Below are 24,187 nucleotides of genomic sequence, written 5' to 3' on the forward strand. Positions count from 1 at the left end.
ATATCGTAATATCGCAAAGTCGAACAATCGATTATATTACAAAGTCAATTTCACACTTTACACATTTTAATGATTTTTTATTGAATAATTTTTCGTCAACTTATTAATAAAAATAAAAGAATTGATAAGAAAATAAAAAGTTTAAATTGAAGAAAAATATGTCAATTAAAATAAGTAGGAATTAATGAAGATTATATTGAAGCATTCTCGAAAGGCGGACATTTTGGTGTCAAATTGAAAGTAACCAATGAGGGATCGTCTTTGCACATGGTCACCTCCCAGAATGTTAGTTCGCTAGCAGACAGCAGCGAACCATGGCGTGATAAGGTTGTCTCTACACACGAGGAGTATTACATTCGTAACACTTGGCGCCGAATCGTACAATTGTAATCTTTGATCTCGATGTATATTACAAAAGAATTGTTCGTGCACGTGTGTCGGGTTAAAGTCGAATTATAACCGATTTCTTACCTTATTTGGATATCGATCGTAGTTTCTTCGACCACGCTGAGACGGGCGTTAGTCTCTCGCATACATTTGTTTAACGTGAGTATCCATACAAATATTATTATTTTTTTTCTTTTTCTTTTCTTTTTTATTAACATATTCATTGACTTAAGTGAAACTTATTCGAATACAATCGTCCAGTTTTTTTATACCGAATGATCGATCGGTTCGTTTTTTTTTTTACTTTAATATCGTCGTTTAATTCTTCACACGTTTTGCACCCGGTATGACATAACCATCCTAGAATTCCGTAGTATCTGCTCACTGCATCACAAAATTTATTTTTTAAATTTAAATACAAAATTCGTGGAGAAAATTTCATATTTAAATTATCATTTAATTGATATTGTACGTTTAAACGAGTTATGCATTTAAGTTTCGATAAATGGCGCGAAGACCTCGCATACCGTTATAAATTTAATTTTTCTTTTCTCTATAGATATTTTTATCTTTTAATACAAGTATTATCAAAGATAAGTAATTAGCTTTGTTTCCATCAATATCGTTAGATTAACTTGCCTGAGTATTTATAATTGATTATATCTCGATGTTCGAGCATGTTTTATTCTTTTATAAAAATCATTTGTATTTACACAGAATAGTGCATTAAGATAAGTGAAGAATGATATATCAAAATCTACGGTATTCCAATTCATATTGTTTTCAATCATTCGCACTTCAATTACTCAATCGATAGATGTAGGTCTGACATAGCTATTCATTATTTATATGTCTACAAAATTTAATTATAGACTTTAAAACCCTTACAGTCATTTATTTTTATAATTATTTTCAGAGAGATATGCACACAGAATTCTATTTTTATATTTATCAATAACGTTCATATAATTCAGAATAAATTTATAATATATTTCATTTAATCCTTTATATACAGGAGGGTTCCAGGTTTTAACGGCCAAATTTTGTCAGTATATTCTGTGGGCCTATATAAGAAACAAATAATGTTATATAAACATTGGTCATTTAAAGCTTTATTAATAAATGATGATCAAAATAAGAATTTTGCAGGAAATAGTATAGTAATATTGGACACACACACACACACACAACAAACATAACAAAAATAATAGTTTATCTCAAAATGTTCACCCCCCTTGACAATACAATATTAATAGCGATTGAACACAGACTTTGTTACTTTCCAAAGTTCGTTTCTATCTTGTTTTCTTCCAGTAAATTATTTAATCACTGATAAAACTGTATTCCGTAATGTGCCAGACAGCCATCCAGTTCTAAGGTTAAAACCTGGAACACTCTGTATTAAAAATACTATAATTATCTTCAAAAGAAAAAATCAAAAGCTTAGAAAAATAATATAATCTATAGATTGAACGTTACTTCGTCGAAAGCCGCATTACAATCGATCGTAATACCTGGCTATGCTTTGAATCTGCGCGCCACAGTTCGATGAATCACGTGGTTGGTTGAAGCGCGCGTTTGTTTCTCCATTTCTTCGCTAGATGGCTACTTACCTTTACTCTTTAACATTTGTTTAACACTTTTTCTTAACAAAATAATCATTAAAAATGATTTTAAATTGTCGAAAATTATTGTTAATATACTACTAATGTATAGGAATCGTACGGGCTTGGTAAAAATCGTATTTATTTAAGTTATAATTCATAAAATGAAGATCTTGTTGTTCAATCTTTCTCGCTAACGTTCGAAATAGTTTGGATTAGTATATAAGAAGGAAAAGGTATAGCTTTTATTAGGTAGTCTGATGCTTCCCAGTACCTTGGTGCATGTCGCATCAGAGGAATTTGAATATCCTCTTATGCGTACGTAACTTATATTTCTTTCTCATTGGCCGAATTTATTGGTCAAAAACTTTCCTTGGTGTGTTTTATACCTTTCTCGTGGATACATGAAATTTCGTTGGCACCACCCCCGTCCCTTGATTTGTCTTGGTTGGTCTCTCATTCTCTAGAATTCAACCGAATCAAGGGTACCAAACTGTGGAAGTGACGTTGACTATCTTTTGCAAAAATTTTTTCTTTTTTTTTTTATTATCTTTAACACTTTTATATTTGTACAATATTCTTTTTGTTATTATATTTTAATCTTTAGATAGATCAAATCATTGCCGATAACTAGTTTCTTATCTTTTCGTAATTTTTATGTTAGGCTCAAAACTTTTCAACCAACCAACGTGTGTAATTAAATTTGATATAACATTAGTTTCTATCAATCGATAGTGTTAATAGATAATTTTGAATTTGAATACAATAGGCACTCGTATAACGAAAATTCCCACAACGTGAATGACTATGCGGTAAAGATATTGCGATTGCTATTGTTTTTGTTTAACGCAAATTCTCGTAAAAACAAAATTTTAGATTGCTAGCATTTACAAATTAAATTTCTTTGAATCAAGCATTACATTGTTAATTTCATCGCGTTTGCGATTAAATTATATGAACGCCTGTGGTATTCATCAGAATTTGTATCGATCATCGTAAAAAATCGTAGTCAAGTTAGAATTATATTCTTAAACGAATAACATGGTCATATTTGTTAACACTTTTATTCTTACAATTAGACGAATGAAAATTAGCTAAGCAATGTATACTTATATGCGACTAAACCGAGTTACGTTAATTTCGTCAAAATGTTTCCTTTACTAACGTTAATTGATAACTCAATTACAGTCTTCTATATAATTGTATATAAAATCTAAAAAAGGAAGAAAAAAAGAACAACTAACTTGTATCCAATATCGTAAGGAGTCTCTTAATGTCGAAATCATCATGAATAAGTTTTTTTTTTCCGAACAATTAATTAACTACACGACTGAAGAGACCATGACCTGTGACCTGTTTTTGGTCCGAGAAACCCGATGCAAATTAATTCAAACGTCCGGTTACATTCTTTTTATATTTTATTTCGTGAACAATAACTCCAAGTTTATTCAAACGGAATTGTTTGTGATTTTTCGAATAAAATCCAAAAAGTCCAAGAATTTTCAAACTGTCTTCCATATTTTTCTTCGACATTGTTAATGAAATTTGATTTCTTAATAAAAACTAATATAACAGCAAGTAGTATCGTTGATGAGATTAGATTGGTACAAAGCTTTTTAACATTAGAACGACGATATGCCAATTAATTGGCCATGACCACGAGACATTTTCAAGAGAAAAGAAGACAGACGTACATATATTATTTTCTTTCTCTATCTTCCTTTTCGTTTCTTTTTTTTTCTCTCTCTCTCTCTTTCTATTACTCCTTAATGGATTCGACAAATCAAAAGAAGGTAATTTGTAAACCATAAGATTTATTACTATCGTCAATATACATTTATTTCTCTTACTACACTAATGCTTCTCTCTCTTTCTCTTTATTTCTATCTTTTTCTACACAAACTGCTAATGTACAAATCCGTAATCAAATTTATCTGGACACATAGAATCGAACCATGGGGAATAGCAACTAAAAGTCACATAATAAAACTCGAATCGTACAATCAAGGAATAGTACGGTATCGATTTACTTAAATGATTACACGGAAAACATCTCAATAATCTTAGAGATTTTTTCCTAACGAGGAATACATCTGTGTGTTATAAATATCCACAATGCTAATCAAATTTACTTAACATCCTTTTAAGGCAAATTGTTAAGCATAATAGGGGGAAGGGGAAGAGAAAAGAAAAAAAAAAGAAATGAAATTCTCCTCTCTACTCGTATTTCTATCCCTTTCTCTTTCGAACTAGCACGCGTGTCGTATCGTGTCGTTCTGCAACCGTTAAAAGGTGTGCCACCGATACGCGATTAGTTCTTATCAAAGTTCGCTGCCGGTAGGACTAGCTCACAAAATAATCGTGATAATAATCCTATTTCATCTTATTTCTATTTATTATTCCATTCCTGTTCCTTTTTCGCATATAAAAAAAACTATAGATATCATAAATATTCGATTAATCTCTTTGGTATCGTATTTCCAATTATTTTCTTTTCAAATCGTCATTTTCCTCCCCCATTTTAAATTTCCCGCCTTTTTAATTTAATTACGTGCGATCCGTTTCTACAAATTTTCGTATTTTGTTATATCTTTTTGTTTAGAATACGTGTAAACTCGAGTATAAACTCGAGGATTAACCAGTTTTATGGAAGAGGAAGAAGAAACGAAGAAGAAGAAGAAGAAGGTGGAAAGTGAAGATGGGAGGAAAAACGATGAAGAGGTTAGAGAAAATGAAAGTCAAAATGGCGATAAAGAGGATGAGGAAAACGGCGGGAAAAATGAGAGCAACAACGACACGTACGAGGATGACTCAGCGTTCGCCTTAGAGGGTATGGAATATACGCAAACAGGAAGGAAGACCAGTATTTTCAAGTACTATGCTTTTAAGGAGAAAGGTGAGTTTTTTCTCTCTCTTTCTCTCTCTTTTTCTTTTTACGAATATACTTAGTTTTCATTTTTACACTGCAAATTGTGATATTGAGATTGTAATATTGCAATTCGAGAAGACAAAATTAGTGTACAAAGTTACGAAAAAAGAGAAATTGATTTTTTAAACTTGGCCTTCACCCTGCTACGACGTCATGGGCGGAAAGACAGGTGTCACATATTTTTGGCTACTTCGATCACCTGCTAAAAATACTATAGTTTCTCAAATGTTAAAAAATAAAAACACAACCTTAAAAGCCTCGTTTGTAATATAATTTATCTATTTAAATGTCTTTAAAAATCACGGATGCTGTTTCCCTATCCTTTTTCCTTATCGCATAATAAATAACAATTTGTAGAATTTTCTGTTAGACCTTGGAAGAAATATTACGTCATAATGCCACAAGTCACGTGACTCTAGAATAATTTAAACATTTGAAAAGAGAGAAGGATGACCGAGAACACTTGGCAATCCAAAAACATTTATAAATCGTAACAAATATAGAAAATTTGTTTTCAAGCTTACGAATGCTTTTATATTTTAGTATCGTGCCGAAGTTTACGAAGTTTACGAAGCTAAAAAATATAATAGTAGTAGTTATTCGATCATGAAAAGTAAACGTATGCGAAACAATATTTTAAAATGAATAAATTGATTGTTACGCGGTGATAGAGACGTTGCGTGGTAACACGATTGTATATGAATGCGATTGAATTTGTCGTGTTAGTCAAACGTGTAGTGTCAACAGCCTTTAAAAGGAGTGTTCGTTTGTATATACTACTACATATGCATTCCATTATCGTGAAGCATAATTTTATCTGCAGTATGAAAGTAAGAAGAAGAAGAATCATTTTATATTGACAAGACAATTTACATACTTTTTTCCCTTGCTATTAAATCGACACCATTAATTCGTAATTATTAACGTCATTTTATTTCATGGTTAGGTCAAAAAATTCATTAAAAAATGCAATGAAAATTATTTTTATTTTTTGTAAGAATGTTGAATGATTCTTCCAGCATTATCTATAAATAAAACTTAATACTAACTCTGTTGAAGAAAATTTAGAAATAATTTCTGTCGCGTGTCAGTCGAAATTCATATACGGCACGAGTGTGAGACAAGGAAATAAACTAGTCTGACAGCTATGACGTATGCAAGTACGTAATATAAACAGGGTCGAGCCTTCCTCGGTCATCCAATCAGATAGCTCGTCTTTCATGCCGATGTGACGTCGTTCATCGCGTCTGGATAGATATATAGGGTGTCCTACTTTTATCTGTTCTGCAGTAGTATGATATCACAGTAAATCGTGACAGATAATAAAAAGAAAAATAAAAGAGAAAGAGAAATATTTCTCTTTGAACGGAAAAAGATTCTAATCAGTTTCCGTACAATACCAAATGAAAAAACAAATAATGCCACCGATATATAACACCTGTATAAATCAGTAAAAATTGAGGTTAAAATGTTCGTATTGATGAAAAGAATGCGTTTTGTATGCGCTCTTTGAAATGTTTTTATTCAAGAATTGTAGAAAAGAAATGGTACAGAAATTGCACGCAAGTGTGGTTTAAAACTTAGAGAGTGTGCATATGCATCTCTTCGTTCAATTAGAAAGTAGAACGTCACGTTGGCCTCTATTCGAAATTATGTCACGTCCTTTACACCCATTCATCTTTCATTTTGCATATTGCACACATACACGGAACTTATATACTCAAATGAATGCATTGTGTTTTTGTTGTAGTTGTTGTCAATAATTAATAATTTGAATTTTTCTTTTGACATAATTTAAAATGTACATTTTTTATTTACAATTAATAATTCTAACTGTAGTTAACCTAATGAAAAATATTTGATCTATCGAATTTTTGTCAATGCGTGGATATTACAAATTCATGTGTTCTTTCGAATATAAAAATGTAATATCTGGCCGCCATGTTGTTTTTATCACGTAACACGTTTTCGAAAGAGATAAAATGATTTCTCTGAAGTAAAAAAAGATGAACAAAGAAATTATACGAGAATTCATAGTTAAGTTCAATGAAAAATATGTATAATCTTATTTTCAATTAGATTTTTTTATATTACAATGCTTTTTTTTCTAGACAGGTTTCAAAGTACAAGCATAAATGCTGTATTATTTACTCGTTATAAAATTTACATACTAAGTACTTTTTTATGCACATTTGATCAATCAATTAGTACAACAAAATGCAATGCTTTCATAAATAATTGTCTAACAGAGATAAAACATGAATAAGATGGATTTTCAACTTTAAATCGAAAATCTCATCGATCATGATGTGATAAATAATATATGTACATACATATGCATAATATTAAAGCAGCAAAGCAAATTAAGATATAAGTTACGTAAAAAGTAAAAACTAGTAGAACCGGTAGCAATAGTTCGATACATTCCCTGACTCATACGTGAGTGCGTTTACTATATCTATATAGTATTACATGCACACATACATGTACATATACGATTATAAATCGGATCTCGCGAGGAAATGACCAATACTATAGGGTGAATCAAAAGTTCTTAGACATTTTTCAAAATTAATTACTTTTTTCCATATTTTTTTTTTTATACTAATTGTACTTAATTTATAAATCATAAAACAATATCAATTAAGTCTTGCTAATTGTAATAAAAGATTGTTTTTTTTTAATTCATAAAAGGAAAAAAAAGAAAGAACAGTGAACAGTGAGTCATATAAACGTTGATAATATTCAAATTTTGATGAGTTATTATCATTAAGTTCTGGAGGCGTTACTGGATGAAAGAATTTGCCTTCGAGATTGACGAATCGTAAGCTTCCATCGCATTGCGTCAGAGTATTCGAGTTCAGTTTAAAAAAGTACACATAACATACTCGCGCGTAGTACATTTCACCTCGGCTACTCATTTCTACATCGATAATAACGTTCACTAGTCGTTTGAGTTTGTCCTTATTTGAATTATTTTTTATATTTTTTTATATTTTTATATTTTTTTATTTGGTGATAATTGAAAAGAAGAGAAGAGAAGAGAAATCGTTTGATAATAAAAATAACAACGTTGTACTTGAAGTTTTACGTAATAATAAGAAAATTCGTTAGTTTAATCGAAAGTTGTGCGTCGGCGCCATCTTTTTACGGACGGTCAGTCAAATCTCACACTGTTCGAACTTTATTTCTTTTGTTTTTTTTTTAATTTATTTATTACAATTAATAATCGTGGTAATTATCATTGTTGTTGACATTAATTTGTGATATTGTTTGTAATTATTTAAACGATAATATTGTTAGATTAAAAATGAACGTAAGTAACAAAATACTGACTTTTGTTACGATCTGAAGTTGGCGCCGACGACATATTGCTTTTTACAAAAAATGTAATTAAGAAAATACATTTACTAAAAATTATTCGAATTAATTATGATTTTTTTTTTTAAACACGCAACGAGATTATATTTTTATTATTACGATTAATATATAAATCTTACAATTATAATAATTTTTTCCATTTACTTATATTTGATTTGCATGTAATTTAGTAGTGAAATAAGTTGTTTTAATAATAAGATGAAGAAATTTAATTTGATATATATTCAAACAAATTGTGTGATAAGAAATAAAAGAAATTAAAGGTCACAGATAATGAAGTTCTTCGAGAGAGAAAAAATTAGATTACGAGATGCTCGATCTCATTTAATCGTCTTCTACAAATATCATTCGTTTTCTATGTGAGAATTATTAGGGCAACTTAAGATCGAGATTTCGCGAGTATTCGACTTTTTTGATCCTTTGATCTACAATGATCAAAGTCAAAAGTGATCCGTTTAGATAAAATTTCCATTTGATAAATGTAATTATAAGAAATGACTAATCTTAATTTAAAACGTTCAAATTTAAATCAAAGTCTATTATAATCATTTTATATCAATGAAGATATTTGTTTAGTCTTCGTTTTTATCAATCTAATTTCGTATATTTTAAGTAACAATCGTGATTGATAAATAAATAAATATACATATATACTTGTCCATCTGTTCTCAATCTCAATTTTGTCGATAGAGATTACTTGTAAGTCATCGATGACTAACTCGATCAATTAACATCGAATCTATCTTTTTTCTTTTTTTTTTAAAATTACTACTCGAATATTATGACGAAAATAATCGTACTAAATACGTATAAATTTTTTTTTTTTATAATAATTTTTGTTTTTATTTTTAGAAACAATGCCGAGTACTTCAAAAAAACAACAGGGTCCACTGATCGGTGTGATAGACGTTGGTACACGGACAGTAAGATTTGTGGTAAGAATCTCGTCTATCATTTTTTTTATAATAAGTTTATTACATTTCGAAGAAAAGTTAACATCATCCGTTCTTATCTTGACGTCAACATGAGATTACGATTGGATCACAGACTCATCATTTCCGTTACGTCGATAACGTCGTATGAAGGTTAAAGGGGAACAAAAAAGGGGACTCATCTAAAGTTACAAAAATTATTCGAGTATAGTAACACCTACTCGTATATTTTAACGTGCATTTAAATAAAATATTCTTATAGGCAATAATAAAATAATTTGAATAATTACAACAATCGCAAACTCTCGAGTACAAATAAATAATACGATCAAATAAAATGCAAAATATGCAATTGATTGTTTAACCGATTGTTGCGTGTTTTTTTTTTCTTCTTCAGGTTTTCAATGCGAAGCATATAACGGAAGTAGCTTCTCATCAGATCGATATTGAGCAATTGAGTCCAATGGAAGGTTGGCTTGAAGAGGATCCGAAGGAAATACTTTTTGCTGTTAAGGCATGCATTAAAGATGTCATAAAAAGGTTTGAATCACTCAATCTCAAGGTGGAAGACATCATCACGATCGGTGTAACAAATCAGAGAGAAACAACTATAGCGTGGGATAGCATAACCGGTGAACCGTTCTACAATGCTATAGGTTTGTATTTCTTTTTTTTTCTTCTTTTTTTCTACACAAATCATCGATTTTTTTCTTTAATCTACCGTAACGATGAAATCTTCTTCTTTTCTTATTTTTTTTTTTATTTAAGTGTGGACTGATATCAGAACCGCTTCGACGGTCGATCAAATCATTGCCAAGTTCCCAGACAAAAGTAAAAACCATCTGAAACCACTTTGCGGTTTACCGGTCAGTCCATTTTTTTCTGCTTTGAAAATCCGATGGTTGAGAGATAACGTACCGGTTGTTAGAAAAGCAATGCGCGATAGACGCTGCAAAGTTGGTACGATGGACACTTGGATTATTTGGGTATGTTAAAACATTCTCTTTTTTTATTTTTAATGTAATACACTAATTTATTATCTCAAATTAAGATTTTTCATATAAGAAAGAGTGTAAAGAAATATTAATTCAAACATTTATCCTGTTTGACAGAACTTAACCGGTGGTAAAGATGGCGGACTGTACATAACGGATGTAACAAATGCTTCAAGAACGATGTTGATGAATATCGAAACACTTTCGTGGGATCCCACGTTATGTAGATACTTTGATATTTCAATGCAAATGTTACCCGAAATTAAAAGCAGCTCGGAAATTTATGGTAAAATGACAATCGGTCCTTTAGCGGGTATTCCCATATCGGGCGTAAGTTATTCTTACGTTATATTTAATTATTTCTTTTTTCTTTTTTATCTCCTTACTTCATTTTTTCTTTTCAAATGACTCTCTTGTGTACATACGCGTATACACATTTTTGTTCTTTTTTATTTGTAGATACTTGGTAATCAACAATCGGCATTGGTCGGACAAAATTGTTTGAAAAAAGGCCAAACTAAGAACACTTACAGAAGTGGATGTTTCTTACTCTGTAATACAGGAACTACGGTAATTAATAACAATCATTATGGTATTGTATTTGATTATTTTGTTGCTGCAATTTTTATTCCTTATCGTTATAACGTATTTAAAAATTGTTATATTTTTTCAGAGAGTTTATTCTTCTCACGGTTTAGTCACTACTGTTGCATATCAATTAGGTCCAAACAGTCCTGCTGTTTATGCGTTGGAAGGTTCGGTTGCGGTAGCTGGGGCTGCTATTAGATGGTTAAGGGACAATCTGAAACTTATCAAAGATGTTCACGAAAGTGAACATTTAGCACAAAGAGTATTTAGTACAGGCGATGTTTATTTCGTACCTGCTTTCACTGGACTTTATGCTCCTTATTGGAGAAAAGATGCTAGAGGGTTGGTTGTGTACATTTTAAATTATATAAATTCTTCATATAAATGTTAAAAGTTTCATATAAATTCGTATGATTCGTATTACCAAGACGTATTTCATCGTTGCCATGCCTATTTGGATTTATGTTTGATGCATTTTAATTTAAATTATGAACTTTAAATAATAGTAAAAAACTTGCTTTGTAGAATACTTTGTGGTCTCACTGCCTTTACTACGAAGCAACACATAATAAGAGCATGTCTCGAGGCAGTATGCTTTCAAACGAGAGATATTTTAGAAGCGATGTATAAAGATTGTGGTTTTCCATTAAAAAGATTGAATACTGATGGTAAAATGTCGACAAATAATCTCCTCATGCAATTACAAGCAGACCTTTGCGGTATACCAGTTTGTAAGTTTTTCATTCTTGAATTCTTGAATGAAAATGTTTCATCAAAATTATCTCATATTCATTTTTTATATATAATAGTAATAATAATGATTAATTTTTTTCAGTTAGATCCACTATACCGGATATGACTGCATTGGGTGTAGCAATGGCTGCCGGTCACGCGGAAGGTATAAATGCATGGGAATTTGAAAATGAAGAAATTGAAAGAGTTGCGACTGATACATTTTTACCCACTACAACACCCGAGGGTAAATTCATATCTTTATTCCAATTAGAACGTTCCTTTTACATTAATAAAATTATTTTCACATTTTTTTTCTATATTTTAGAGAGAGATGCTAGATATAAAAAATGGAAAATGGCAGTAGAAAGAAGTTTGGGTTGGGCAGCGGTTAAGAAGTCTGACCAAATGACAGGTAATATTAAAAGTATAGAGAAAACTAGGCTCGAGGCTCCAAAAGTATTCAAAGCTGCATTGTTTAATTATTTTTCTTAATGTCCACTTTACATTGTTATTTATTTTTGTTTTCTATCTGCCTTTATGTTTCTGTTAAATAAATGAATATTTTGATCCTTCTTTCCTCCTTTCTATCTTGATATTTTGCAAGTAGCATTTATTCGTATTGTGTTGTTTGCTTTTTTACAAATTTGAAATATTTGGAAACTGTGATGTGAACAAATCTTTCAATAAAAATATATTTTTCTAATTATACGTTTTCAAATATAAGTGCATTGATTAGAATTTAAAAAAAAAGTTTTAAAATATCTACACTTAGTGATTTTTATAGAATTCAAATATATATTTTGCGCTTACATGTAAATTATTAACGCATAATATTAATTTATTGTTCCAGATGAAAGATATTGCGTGTTAGCCTCAATACCTGCCAGCTGGTTCTTAATGTCGAGCTTTATCCTTCTAAGGTTTAGCCAATATTTAGAAAATCGGTGACACAACCGATACGTCACTGAAGTGATTCACGAGATAGATGGCAGATAGCCTAATCATAATTTTGAACAACATTTAGGGAAGATGACCGAGAGAGTTCGGTTATCAATTATAGAAAAGCAGTCATATTGGTAAGGGGATAACGAAGTTACGAAAGATTAGAAAAGACTTATTTTTCTGTCATTACAGCCGTATATTTGTTAAACAAAAGCTGTTAATAAACGTGGAGATACGATTAGTACAGAAATGGAAATCCAGAGAAAAGAAATAAGGGGAAAAATAGAAAACGAGCATGATGAAGTGACCGCTTCGATAAAAGCGTAGATCCTTCGACGTTTTAAGTGAAATAAAAACAGAAAAAATATACAAAAAATAATGAAAAAGTAAGAAAATTTAAAAAAAATTCCAAAAGCTTTGATTCCACGGTCAATCGTATACATACGATCAATTATTATGTTACATATATGATTTAATAGTTAAAAATGCATCATATCGTACTCTTGCCAATATAAAAAAAAAAAGTAAAAAAAAATTCAATGCAAATTTATCTGCCGATCATTCGTTTGTGATTAACGTTTCGAACAAGCAAACAAAGCATCATTTAGCGTTATTTTTAACAAGACTTACAATTAGTTACAATGTCCGACAAATTCATTTACATTTGTACTAGAGTTCATAATGTGTTGAAAGTATTTCAAAACCGATTATTTTTTACGTATATGATGATTTTACGATTATCAAATGATCGAAATAAAATTTCTTGTTTGCAGAAATCGAACGAAATATAATAAAATATGTATAGCAAAAATCTAGGAATATATAATTCTTTCGATTTACATAATTAGCAACGCAAATCTACATTTTTATCCTTCCCACGTATTATCTTAAAATAGATTTGTTTAAAAAGTTATAATAAATTATAAAAAGGACCAATAAGTAATATCAAAAAATGATTAATTATTATTTTAATATAAAATATTTCAACATACTTTTTCGAGATAAAATAACATTTATTAATATAAGTATAAACGATATTACTTATTGTCTAATCCGATAATAACAAGCATAGAATAAATAAAATAAAAGTTTTATAAAAAGTGTTGCAAGAAATGAATGATATTTAAAAGAACCGCGTAGGAGTGATTAGTGGCGCCAGATGCGCGCGCATACGTGCGGCGTTCGATCGAATTAGTTTGACGAGTCGGAAGGCAGCGCACAAGTAGCGGCGACGGCAGCAGCAGCAGCACGCACGTATAGACGCATAGAGGTGTACGCATCATGCCGTGTCAGTGTCGATATTCATCGCGCTACTTGTCGTTAATATCGCGTTTGTCCGTCATTTATCGTGAACGTTCTTTTATCGTTTCCATAATATTCGCCAAGGAAATATAATAATGCGGTATAGTGCGATATTAAAATGTTTAATTTCGTGGGAAATGGGAACTTTGGCGAAGAGGGAAGAAGCTACCAGTAGTAGCAAACTATTCGTCTTCGCGTCCTATCGTTAAAAAAAAAGGAAAAAAGCGACAGAGAAAAAAGAATCAAAGAGAGAGAGAGAGAGAGAGAGAGGAAAGAGAGAGTACAGGTTCTCAAAAAGTTAAATATATAAAGAAAAAAGGATGAATCATGTGTTGCTTGATTCGTTGGAACGTTGACACGTTTTAAATCAAAATAAGAAAATAGAAGAAAATACGAAGGAAAGAGAGAAAAAGACAGAAAGGAGAGAGTTAGTGAGAGAGAGAAATAACAGGAAGAAAAGCGAAGGAAAGTTTTCGGCCGAGCGAATGTTTTTCGACTGACAGAGACCGAATAGACAATTGTATCGTACATCAAGAAAATAGTAAAAAATAAGAAGGTTAGACACAAATCGAAATAAAAAGAGAACAACAGTCAAGGTACATTTAATCGAAAGAAAAAAGCGCAGACACGTAAGAAGTGGAGTAACAAGTGAGTATCCAAAAGTTTAGGGGTGCCGTGAACGAGAGCGCGAATTCGAGTCGCTTCCCCTCCTCCGCGTAAGGGGGAGGGTGGCGGGGTTGGTTCATAACTCGTAGTGAACGAGTGAAAGAAAGAGACACGAATAGATAGAGTGAAAGAGAGACAGAAAGAGAGAGAGAGAGAGAGAAAGAGGACGCAAAAGGCAACGTCAAGATGTCGTCGTCAGGGAATAGCAGCCGCGGTCGTGCAGTTTACATCGGCTCGATATTTCAAAAGTTGCAGGGTCGTTTCACGGACGCTATGACGCCGCCTAAATTGTCCACGGATAAGCGTATGCTGGACAAGACCTGGAAACTGATGGACAAGGTTGTTAAACTTTGTCAACATCAACGTATGAATTTAAAAAATTCGCCCCCTTTTATCTTGGACATATTGCCGGACACCTATCAACGTTTGAGGTTGATTTATAGCAAGTACGAAGAAAGGATGCAGATATTACACAGCAACGAACACTTTTGCGTCTTCATTAACAATCTCATGCGCAAGTGCAAACAAGCGATCAAATTATTCAAAGAGGGTAAAGAAAAGATGTTCGACGAGTCTTCGCATTATAGAAGAAATCTCACGAAATTGAGCTTGGTCTTCAGTCACATGTTGTCCGAACTCAAGGCCATCTTCCCGAACGGGGTGTTCGCCGGCGATCAATTTCGCATAACCAAATCGGACGCCGCGGAATTTTGGAGGGAACGCTTCGGTAACAGGTAAACTTTTTATATTCGGTATATTTATTTCGATTTGATTTTTAAAGTACCAACTTGTAACAATGATTAAGAGACAAATGCAAGCTCCCTCGATATTCTCTTTTCTTTTTTTTTCTTCTCGACGGTGTATTATTTTATAGGCTCGAGTATACCAACATCATCACTCTTGCAGTTTATTTTTTACCCGTGCTCACCTGCAACCTATCATCCATTCTTCCTTATCAACCTTTAGCGTCTCTCAAACACGAAACACCTGGCCAATCCCTCGTCCACGACACGCCGCATGTTCTCGAAGTTGAAATTTTTCTTTTTTTATTATTTTTATACCCGTTTCCGTACGCTACCGCATATACATATACTTATAGTTGTATGAATATGCAGTATGCATGCATAAAATGCGTAACGATAAATGAACGCATGAGTAAGTTCTCTTGTCGGGGCAACAACGCACGTGCGCTTACCTAACCTAAAAATCAGATCGAACTCGTTCTTCCCCTCCCCTTTTTCTTTTTTCTTCTTCTTCTTCTTCTTCTTTATCTCGATTTTATATTTCCTGGTATTTTTTTTTTTCAACTCGTTTCTTACTCGTGTAACTTATATCGAATGATAAATTGTTTGCTCTATTTAATATTTAATTTGGGATTCGATTTATATATATGCGATACTTTCCGAACAATCTAACAATATATAAATAGAAATAATAAATTAATAGGATATTTATATATGTATTTACGTATTTAAAATGGTATCGGAACATTTCACATAATTTAGATATCTTCATCTGTAATTTCCAAGAAATCCCACGCCGACGCAAATATTCTCGCGTATCTTATACATTTTTTTATATTATTTATTCGGATTACTTTATCGTAAGTTTTTTTAAGAAAAGAATTATTGAAAGATTTTTGATTTTGTGTAATAATAAAAATATGAGTATGTATACGTGTGCTTAAAGTACGTGCGAATTAGAATTTTTATTTCTAGAAATTTGTATAAAAATATTCTCATTAAATGTAAAAAGAAGTAAAGAAAGGAAGAAAGGAATTGAAAAAAAAAAAAAAGAATAATAAGACGGTTCGATTTGTTCATTAATCCATCGTTAAACCGAACATCTCTTTCTCGTGACGAGGTCGTGACCTATTCGACGACAAAAGGTTCAAGACGTGGCTCGCATTCTTATCGTTTTCTTGTCAATACTTAGCGTACCATCATTTTACAGCTGACAACGTTCCTTTTTTTCCTTCTTCCCTTTGTAAATCCTCGTAATTTCGATGAACAAAATAAAAAGAGGAAAAATCAAAAGGGTTGATAATGAACAAAAACATATTGGGACCAAAAGTTCATAGATGATTTGAGAAAAACAAAAAAAAAACACCGAAAAACACTTGACTCACCCTGTATAAATTTAAAAATATAATTACACAAATTATTACAAAGAATGTTATATATTGAATTACTCTTAGTGAATAAATTAATCAAAAGAAAGGGCAAAGTGAAGAGAGAGAGAGAGATATATAAAAAAAAAAAAATAGAAAGATTTATTTTTCTAAGAAACAAAAGAGATAGATAGCATTTACCTTTTCCAGTTTAAGGTCATGAATAATAATCATTATCATCATCATAATTCTTTTTTTAATATCACACATATATTTTCCACGTACTTAATGTCTTCCTTTTATAATCGACTCATTTTTCTCTCTCTTCTTCTTCTTCTTCTCCTTCTTCTTTTTTTTTTTTTTAATAATTAATTATAAAGAACCTTGATATTTTTTGCTCGAACATTACTCAATAAAATGTTATTACGTTAATAATGGTTCAGCGAATCTTTGGTAGTAAAAGGGGCCGGCCGATTAATCTAACATTTTAAAATTAACCGCGCGAACTTTCTCTAACGTTATTAGACCACCTCGAATAGAATTTTGCGAAATGGAAGAACCTTTAGCTAGTTTCTTAAGTGCGTGTAGAAAATGTAATGTTATAGGACACGGGAACAAGATGAGAAATGCAATTTGAATTAGTTATTGAACATTTTCTTCAAAGAGTTATACGCGTATAACGAGAGTTCAGATAAATATTCAAAATTAAATGAAAGAAAAAGAAAGAATATTAATTAATTTATTTTTTACAGTAAATTATTAATATAATATATGTATATAATCTGAAAAAAAATGTTAAATATTGATAAGAATAATTAATTATATAATCCACCACACACACACATATATATATCAATTAGAATAAAAATATCACTTGAAAATTCGATTAACGGGTCGATATGAATAAACCGGAAGTATCGAGAAATCCTTTCGTCGATTCGATAAGATCAATTTAAAGTCAAAGAGAAGAATTTTAATGATCAAGCTGATGTAACAGGTAGTAAAGTCTCGTACAACTACTTTTCATTTACATACACTCATACACATATACATATATAGAACATTCGATTAATTGATAAGATACATACTTAATATTTCGTGAACGTTTCTTATCATTTAAATGTTATCAAAGTCCAATCATCCGTTCGCTAATACCAAGAAGATGAATCGTCGTACGTCGTCTTCAATTTCCGGTGTAATCGACACGAGTCTCTTCCTTTTACTTCACTTTTGTCATGAACGAAACGTTCTCGATTTTATATAGAAGGGGACCAGAATACACCGTTATTCGAATATAGTTGAGACCATGGTGTTTCGTTCCAAATAAGGAAGAAAAAAAGAGAGAGAGAGAGAGAGGGGAAGATCGTATTACGAAATATTTTCTTCATCCTCATTTTCGAGTACGAAGATAATTTTTGTTGCCGATCGTGAGTTAACGGGAACACGTACAAAAAATCCAATTATTATCTTTTTTTTTATTCCAAAAAATATACGAAGTAGTAATTTTTATTATCGATATAATTTCTTCTTTTTTTTTTTTAATTTGATTTCATACAATTTCTTCATCATTTTATATAACATTTTGTTAATAAAATTTAATAAATGTGAAGAAATTTCTTTTTTTTTGGAAATATTTCTAACTTATTCCGATCGCGTTTTTCATTCGTTCGTGTTGAGTTTCACGTTTATTACAGTGTAGGAAGTCGAACGATCGTCGTAGTCTAAAAATTAATAAATTCTTTATGAAAATAGTGACTTTCGTTCGTTCAGAAACTTTTTTAGTAGGTCAGCATAAATAGTAATGAGATATTAACATTACTGTAACAATATATATATATATATATATATATATTTAAATATTTGATATCATTTACATTACTGAAACGCGTCTACAATTTATATAAATAATACTTTCCTAAGTAAGTTAAAAAAAAAATAAAACAATTTATTTTATGATATTTATTTTATACGAGTAAAAATAATATTATTTTATTTAATATTATATTATATTATTATTTAATTATATTAGTACATCATATATTATTACAATATATATCATGCACGTGTAATAAAAAATTGATTTAAACGATTACAAAACAAAATAAAAAAAAGAAAGAAAACATTTCGTTGAATTAGAAAAATTTTCAATGAAAAGTTTACAAAAATCGAAGGAGTTTGGTATAAATAAACTGACAATGAGTGAGTGAGTGAGTGAGTAGTGAGTAAGAGAGAGAGAGAAGAAGAAACGGGTCGAGCCAATTCATGAATGACCGTTTGCGCGCGCGCGCAACAGATCCTCACGATACTTTTCCCTCTCTTCATCTCTTTCTCTTACTATCCGTTCAATATATTTGCGTGAATATGTGTGTGTGTGTATGTGCGAGAGAGAGAGAAAGAGAGATAGCAGGATTCCCTCTCTCCATCTCTCTCTCTCTCTCTCTCTTTTTCTAGTTCATTCATTCAGACGCCAACTTTTTTCGGATCCGTCCACATCGTTGACCATATTTAAATCATATATGTTTTTTTTATTTTATTTATCCCCCCCCTCCTCCCCTATTCTCTTTTCGTATATATTTTTTTATTATATTTTATTTATTTTATTTCAATTTAGTATCATTGGTGCATTCGTGTATTCATTGGACATCTTCTCGTTAACCGTTTCGTAACGTGCATATTGGTTTATTTGTTTATACAGAAATTCGTTCGTGTTAAAAAAAAAAAATTACGAATGATATTCTTTTTTCGTCGTATATTCTGTGTGTGTGTGGTCGTTGAATATTTTGTTGATTATTTTTTGTTACTATGATGAAATTTTGTGCGAAATTGTGATCCCTTTTTTTTGTAATTCTCGATTTAATTGGTTTTCTTTTTTCCCGTTGGATATAACATTGTTCAATTTTGCGAAATAATTTCGTAATTTGTAAATTTAGAGTCCAACATTTGAGAAACGAGTAAACAAATATTTATATCTCCACCAATACCAACATAAATTAAAATACATAGTACTTGGTATACTTAATCATGTTATAAAGTAACTTGCTGTTCTGCAAATAGCAACAAATCCTTTGTTCTTTCTTGCCACGAATGTTTCACGAATAAATGCGATCAAAAAATTAACATTTTTCCTATTTAAAAAACAAAAAACATATTCACACTTGAGGAAAGAACCAATGTACGAATATTTCTATTCTTTTCGACTTATCGTCAAATGAATCATCTATTTTTAAATGAACAAAATACAAATATTTAACAAATAAAAGATTAATTTTTATTTTTGTGTCGTATCAAACGCGTAAATAATTTTCAGTGAATTTACATTTTCACGTACACACTTAAACGTTTTTATTTTAAATAATAAATCGATATTATTCACGATTTTCTTTTGATTTAGGCATAAATTCGTAAAATCATTAGGTCAGACGTAATATGATTTATTTTGGAAATACACGGTTTATTAGGGAATTTTAGAAACTGGCACACACACACACACACACAACACACCCACGTACAGGCGCACGCGCACGCCTACGGGGATATACAAGGAGGAGTACCTTTTTCCGGTTGTAAGTAGCAAAGTTTCAACGAACGCGTACGCATATGCTCGGTTTTACTCCGATATATTAATAGCATCGAAAGTTTTATCGCTTTATCGAACTAGATTGAGCTTCCGCCATTTCACTCCTTTCTCGTTTAACGAATCGTTTTTACGAGTATGTTCCTTCCTTCCTTCCTTCCTTCCTTTCATTCTTCCTTCGATACAATATATCATTTTATACATTCAATTTTGGAAAATCATATATGGAATCCTTCATAATCGCACACGCACACATACACATACGCTTAATCACACACGCGTATTTCTTCTCGTGTTTGTTGGTATATTTTATTCATTTTATTTACTTTTTCTTTTGTGTTTTTAGTTTGATTTTATTATTCTTTTAGCCACAAGGGTACATTAAACTTTCCAACGAATTTATTTCTATCTCTCTCTCTCTCTCTCTTTTTCTTTCATTATTACCTTTTTTCATTTACAAAAGAAAAGGATGGAAAGCCCGCATATTAAAAAGTCTGTAAATTGCATAATAAAATCGTGTATAGATATGTGTGTGTGTATGTGTTTTAAAGGAGGGTATATAATAGTTTTGAGAAAAGAATCAACTTTTTGTTATTTTTCTTTCGACTTTGTCGAGGAACAAAACTACTCTTCCAGTTTTTTCAACCCGTATGTTCGACGAAATTCTCTTACTCGTAAATTTGATGTACTGCGAGAGAAGAACATGTGTGTATATTTATGCGTGTATAAGGGGCGAATAGTTAATAGTTGTAATATATATAAATAGTTATAGTATATTAAGTTATTATATATAAATAATAAATGAAGTTATTAAATATAAATATACTATATACTAATTATAGTATATAGTATATTTAATAGTAGTACTCTTCCAGTTTTTTTAACCCGTATGTTCGACGAAATTTTTAAATTTGATGTACTGCGAGAGAACATGTGTGTGCGTGCGTGTATAAGGGGGCGAATAGTTAATAGTAGTAATAGTAGTAATAGTAGCAGTCTATCGAAATTAACTGTGCTGCTGTTGGTCGTTTGAAACGTAGGATGCGGGCGATTGCGAGACGATTAACATGCAACGAACCGGCTCGATTACGACGATGCGCGAACCTTCGGTTTCCGGTCAAATGATCCGCGGACATCCGGTCTTATTGCGTGCTCATACACAACGCCGGTGGTATATTCTTTTTTGTCGGTAACGTAGTACGCTTCCTTATCCTTACTCTTATCTTATATTTTTTTTAATTTTTTTTCCTTTTTTATAATTAACTTTCGTTTTTTTTTTCATTTCCCTTACCAAATTGTTGAACAAATTTTAACATCCTCGAAGGTTTCTTCTTTGTTTTTTTTTTTTTCTATATTTATTCGATCGGATATCCGTGAGAATTTGTTTATTATTATCGAGATTTCGAGGAACATTTTTTTTTTTATTGCTCAGCCTGTGGTCGATTGAATTTTTCGTTTTTCTTATTTCGTATTTTTTACAAATTCTTTCGTATCTTATTTTTACTTCGAACATTTTTCTTTTTTTTTTTTTTTTTTTTTTTTCAAATCGTATCCCTACCGCCGGATGTTTTGTCTCGGTTCGTACGTAGAAATGTATTATCTATATTCTTTTCCTTTACCGTGAAATCCTTTAAAGATAAGTAATCTACTGACAAAAAATTCCACGAATTTATTTCTCTGTTTTTATTTAAAAAAAAAAAATCGAATAAATAAGTTTCTTATTGCATATCGTTGCACTACCATTGCGAATGTACATTTTAATTATTAAATGCATAAACAAATTTTGTACAAATTATATTAAAATGTCTCTATTACACGTTGATATTAATTAGAAAAAAAAATTGGCATCATTTTAACATATCGAATTCTTTTTACGAATGATTGAATCAAAAGATTTGAATAATTCGAAATTATTTTCGTGAATATTTAACATCTCGTATTAAATGCGAACTTTTGGAATAAAACTTGATACATTTTTCTTTTCTTTTCTTTTCTTTTTTTTGTTTGTGTATTCATCTTCGAGAAACAAGATACGAATATAAATCTTTTTCTTTTCCATTCCTCGGGAAAAGCATTTCTACGGTAAGAAAAACGATCTGATTCACGACCGTGTCACGTCCCACGACATTCTCTTCCACCCACATTTCACCGTACTTGGTAATGAGAATGAGAAGGATGAAAAGAGATAGAACGAAAGAGAGAGAGAGAGAGAGAGAGAGAGATACACAGAGACAGAAACTGATGACGAGTTAGACGAGTTTACATTCTTCTATCCATCATTCATCAAATATTTCTACTCTCTTACTCCGCGAATATCTTCTTGCTTTCTTTCTTTCCATTTCTTCCTCTATCATTTTCTTTCTTCTTCATTATCTTAGTTTTTACAACAGTTCGTGTTTACCACTCATTATCTCTTATCTCTCTCAGCGAGATGTTTCTTTTGATTTTATCTTGTTGAACATCTTCATTCCACTTGTTCGGAAGATATTTTATTGATCTTATCGAAAAATATATTCACTTTTATTTTAAATAGAAAAGGAAAGATCTATTTACGTTTATATTTCTCATTGAATTTCTTCGAAGTAACGTTTTACGAGATCGCTGAAAAATTTTAATATTCCTATACAGGAGTAAAAAAAAGGGTTTTTTTCACATTCGTGATAAAATAAACAAAACGTTTCTTGCATTTCTCAATGAACGAATGAAACATCTCGACATTTATTTCTGTATAATGCATACACGTAATCCGGTGAAAAGTATAATAACGCGATTCGACTTGGGTGTTTTCGTCGGAGTCCCAAAAAGACGTCGAGGCTCAGAGTTGAAAGAGGAAAAGAGGGAAAGAGGGATTTGCACAAATGCGTTGGCGTTGCTGTTGCTTCGAGACGTATTTATACGTCTTTTCCGGTGTGAGATGCTCTTTCACGAATACGAGCAACGTTTTCTGCAAAAATTCGAACGTTTAATGAAATTAAGTAAAGCAGCAACACGTTTCAAGTTAACTAAATTAAGTTCTCTCTACTTCTGTCTATGTTTGTCTTTCTCTCTCTCTCTCTTTCTTTTTTTTTTATTATTTTTTTTAACATTATTCCGTTTTTCAATAGAACGAAAGAAACGTAAAATTCGTATGAAACTCGTAGAAAAACGTGTGCACGATATTTTGCTGTTAATGAAATCAACCCCCACAAGAGAGAGCAACCACCGTGTTTTATCTTCTTTTGCAGAAAATAATCCTATTTCACAATGGTACAATTATTTGTCACACTGTTGAAGCAATTTAATCGAAAACAATCGAGAACGAATAACGCAAATACCAAAGTATATGGGAAAATATCTGATGCAAACCCCCATTTGTTATTAACTTTTTCGATTAATCTCTCGTGTTCGCTGTTATTTTTCATACTTTTTATTTAATATATATTATACTTTTCTATGTATTCTCTCGAAAAAAAATTCGACGCAAAAATTCGCATATTCCAATCGAATTCTCAAATAATTTCTTCCTTCCCTCGTGTATTCCACCACCCACGATTCGGAAACTCCGTTTCTTTCTTTCTTTCTTTCTTTAATTTTGTCCTTTATTTTTCTTCTTTTTTCAAGCTCATCCATATGTCGTATACAAATTGGAAACTCGAATCAAATCCGTAATACGATTTTTCTCGTATCACCTCGCGTATGTGGGTGGATGGAGGAGGGGGTGTGCTGAAAAGAAAATTCATCTATTTTTAGTACCACCGTTAGTTCCAATAATTTCTTCTTACGAGTTTACCGAACCGAATACTTACAAGTTCACACGTTCTATGTAATAATTATCGATGAAAATTATTCGATCGATATAAATAAAGAACAAAATAATCTCAACTTGTCTCCAATTAATATTTTTTTTCTTTTTCATTTTTTATTACGTAAAATAAATCGAAAAGTTTATCAATCGCAGAACAACCTCGATGAAGTTTGAAACCATTTATCGTTAGAGAAAGTTCGACGTAAAAGGAACAATCGGTTTTTCACTTTTCAATTAAAAAAAAAAAAAAAAACTGAG

At 31.0% G+C, this 24,187-nt stretch overlaps 2 protein-coding genes across 6 annotated transcripts in view; both read left to right on the forward strand.

Moving 5' to 3' along the window:
- The first annotated feature begins 302 nt into the window (after positions 1-302).
- Positions 303-12,764, forward strand: LOC122522385 (glycerol kinase). Of its 4 annotated transcripts, none has more exons than XR_006305043.1 (12): positions 303-546; positions 4,594-4,887; positions 9,154-9,236; positions 9,631-9,889; positions 10,002-10,219; positions 10,346-10,558; positions 10,688-10,798; positions 10,902-11,158; positions 11,342-11,547; positions 11,652-11,963; positions 12,402-12,627; positions 12,686-12,764. XR_006305043.1 is itself a non-coding variant. In XM_043643469.1 (12 exons), exons 2-12 carry the CDS (start codon positions 4,638-4,640, stop codon positions 12,497-12,499), a joined length of 1,926 nt encoding a protein of 641 aa, XP_043499404.1. In that variant the 5' UTR covers positions 303-546; positions 4,594-4,637; the 3' UTR covers positions 12,500-12,764. The 4 variants fall into 4 exon arrangements, 3 of the variants coding, with proteins under 3 accessions (XP_043499404.1, XP_043499402.1, XP_043499403.1); XM_043643469.1 differs by having other exon boundaries at positions 11,652-11,795; positions 11,877-11,963; positions 12,402-12,764; XM_043643467.1 differs by having other exon boundaries at positions 12,402-12,764.
- A 784-nt stretch (positions 12,765-13,548) lies between these two features.
- Positions 13,549-24,187, forward strand: part of LOC122522384 (E3 ubiquitin-protein ligase CBL-B-B) — a 40,017-nt gene continuing 29,378 nt past the window's right edge. For both annotated transcript variants that reach the window (XM_043643465.1, XM_043643466.1), the window contains exon 1: positions 13,549-15,195. In XM_043643465.1, the coding sequence (XP_043499400.1) occupies positions 14,648-15,195 (548 nt within the window). In that variant the 5' untranslated portion in view covers positions 13,549-14,647. The remainder of the gene's footprint in view (positions 15,196-24,187) is intronic.

The sequence above is a fragment of the Polistes fuscatus genome, unplaced genomic scaffold (assembly GCF_010416935.1).
Source record: "Polistes fuscatus isolate 324 unplaced genomic scaffold, CU_Pfus_HIC Scaffold5, whole genome shotgun sequence".
NCBI lineage: Eukaryota > Metazoa > Arthropoda > Insecta > Hymenoptera > Vespidae > Polistes > Polistes fuscatus.

What these genes read in the sequence shown, in the direction of transcription:
- LOC122522385 (XM_043643467.1), top strand. Translation starts at nt 4,638, where the DNA reads ATGGAAGAGGAAGAAGAAACGAAGAAGAAGAAGAAGAAGGTGGAAAGT. An exon ending in TGGACACTTGGATTATTTGG is followed by an intron (nt 10,220 to 10,345) that starts GTATGTTAAAAC and finishes CCTGTTTGACAG; the next exon opens with AACTTAACCGGTGGTAAAGA. An exon ending in TCTGTAATACAGGAACTACG is followed by an intron (nt 10,799 to 10,901) that starts GTAATTAATAAC and finishes ATATTTTTTCAG; the next exon opens with AGAGTTTATTCTTCTCACGG.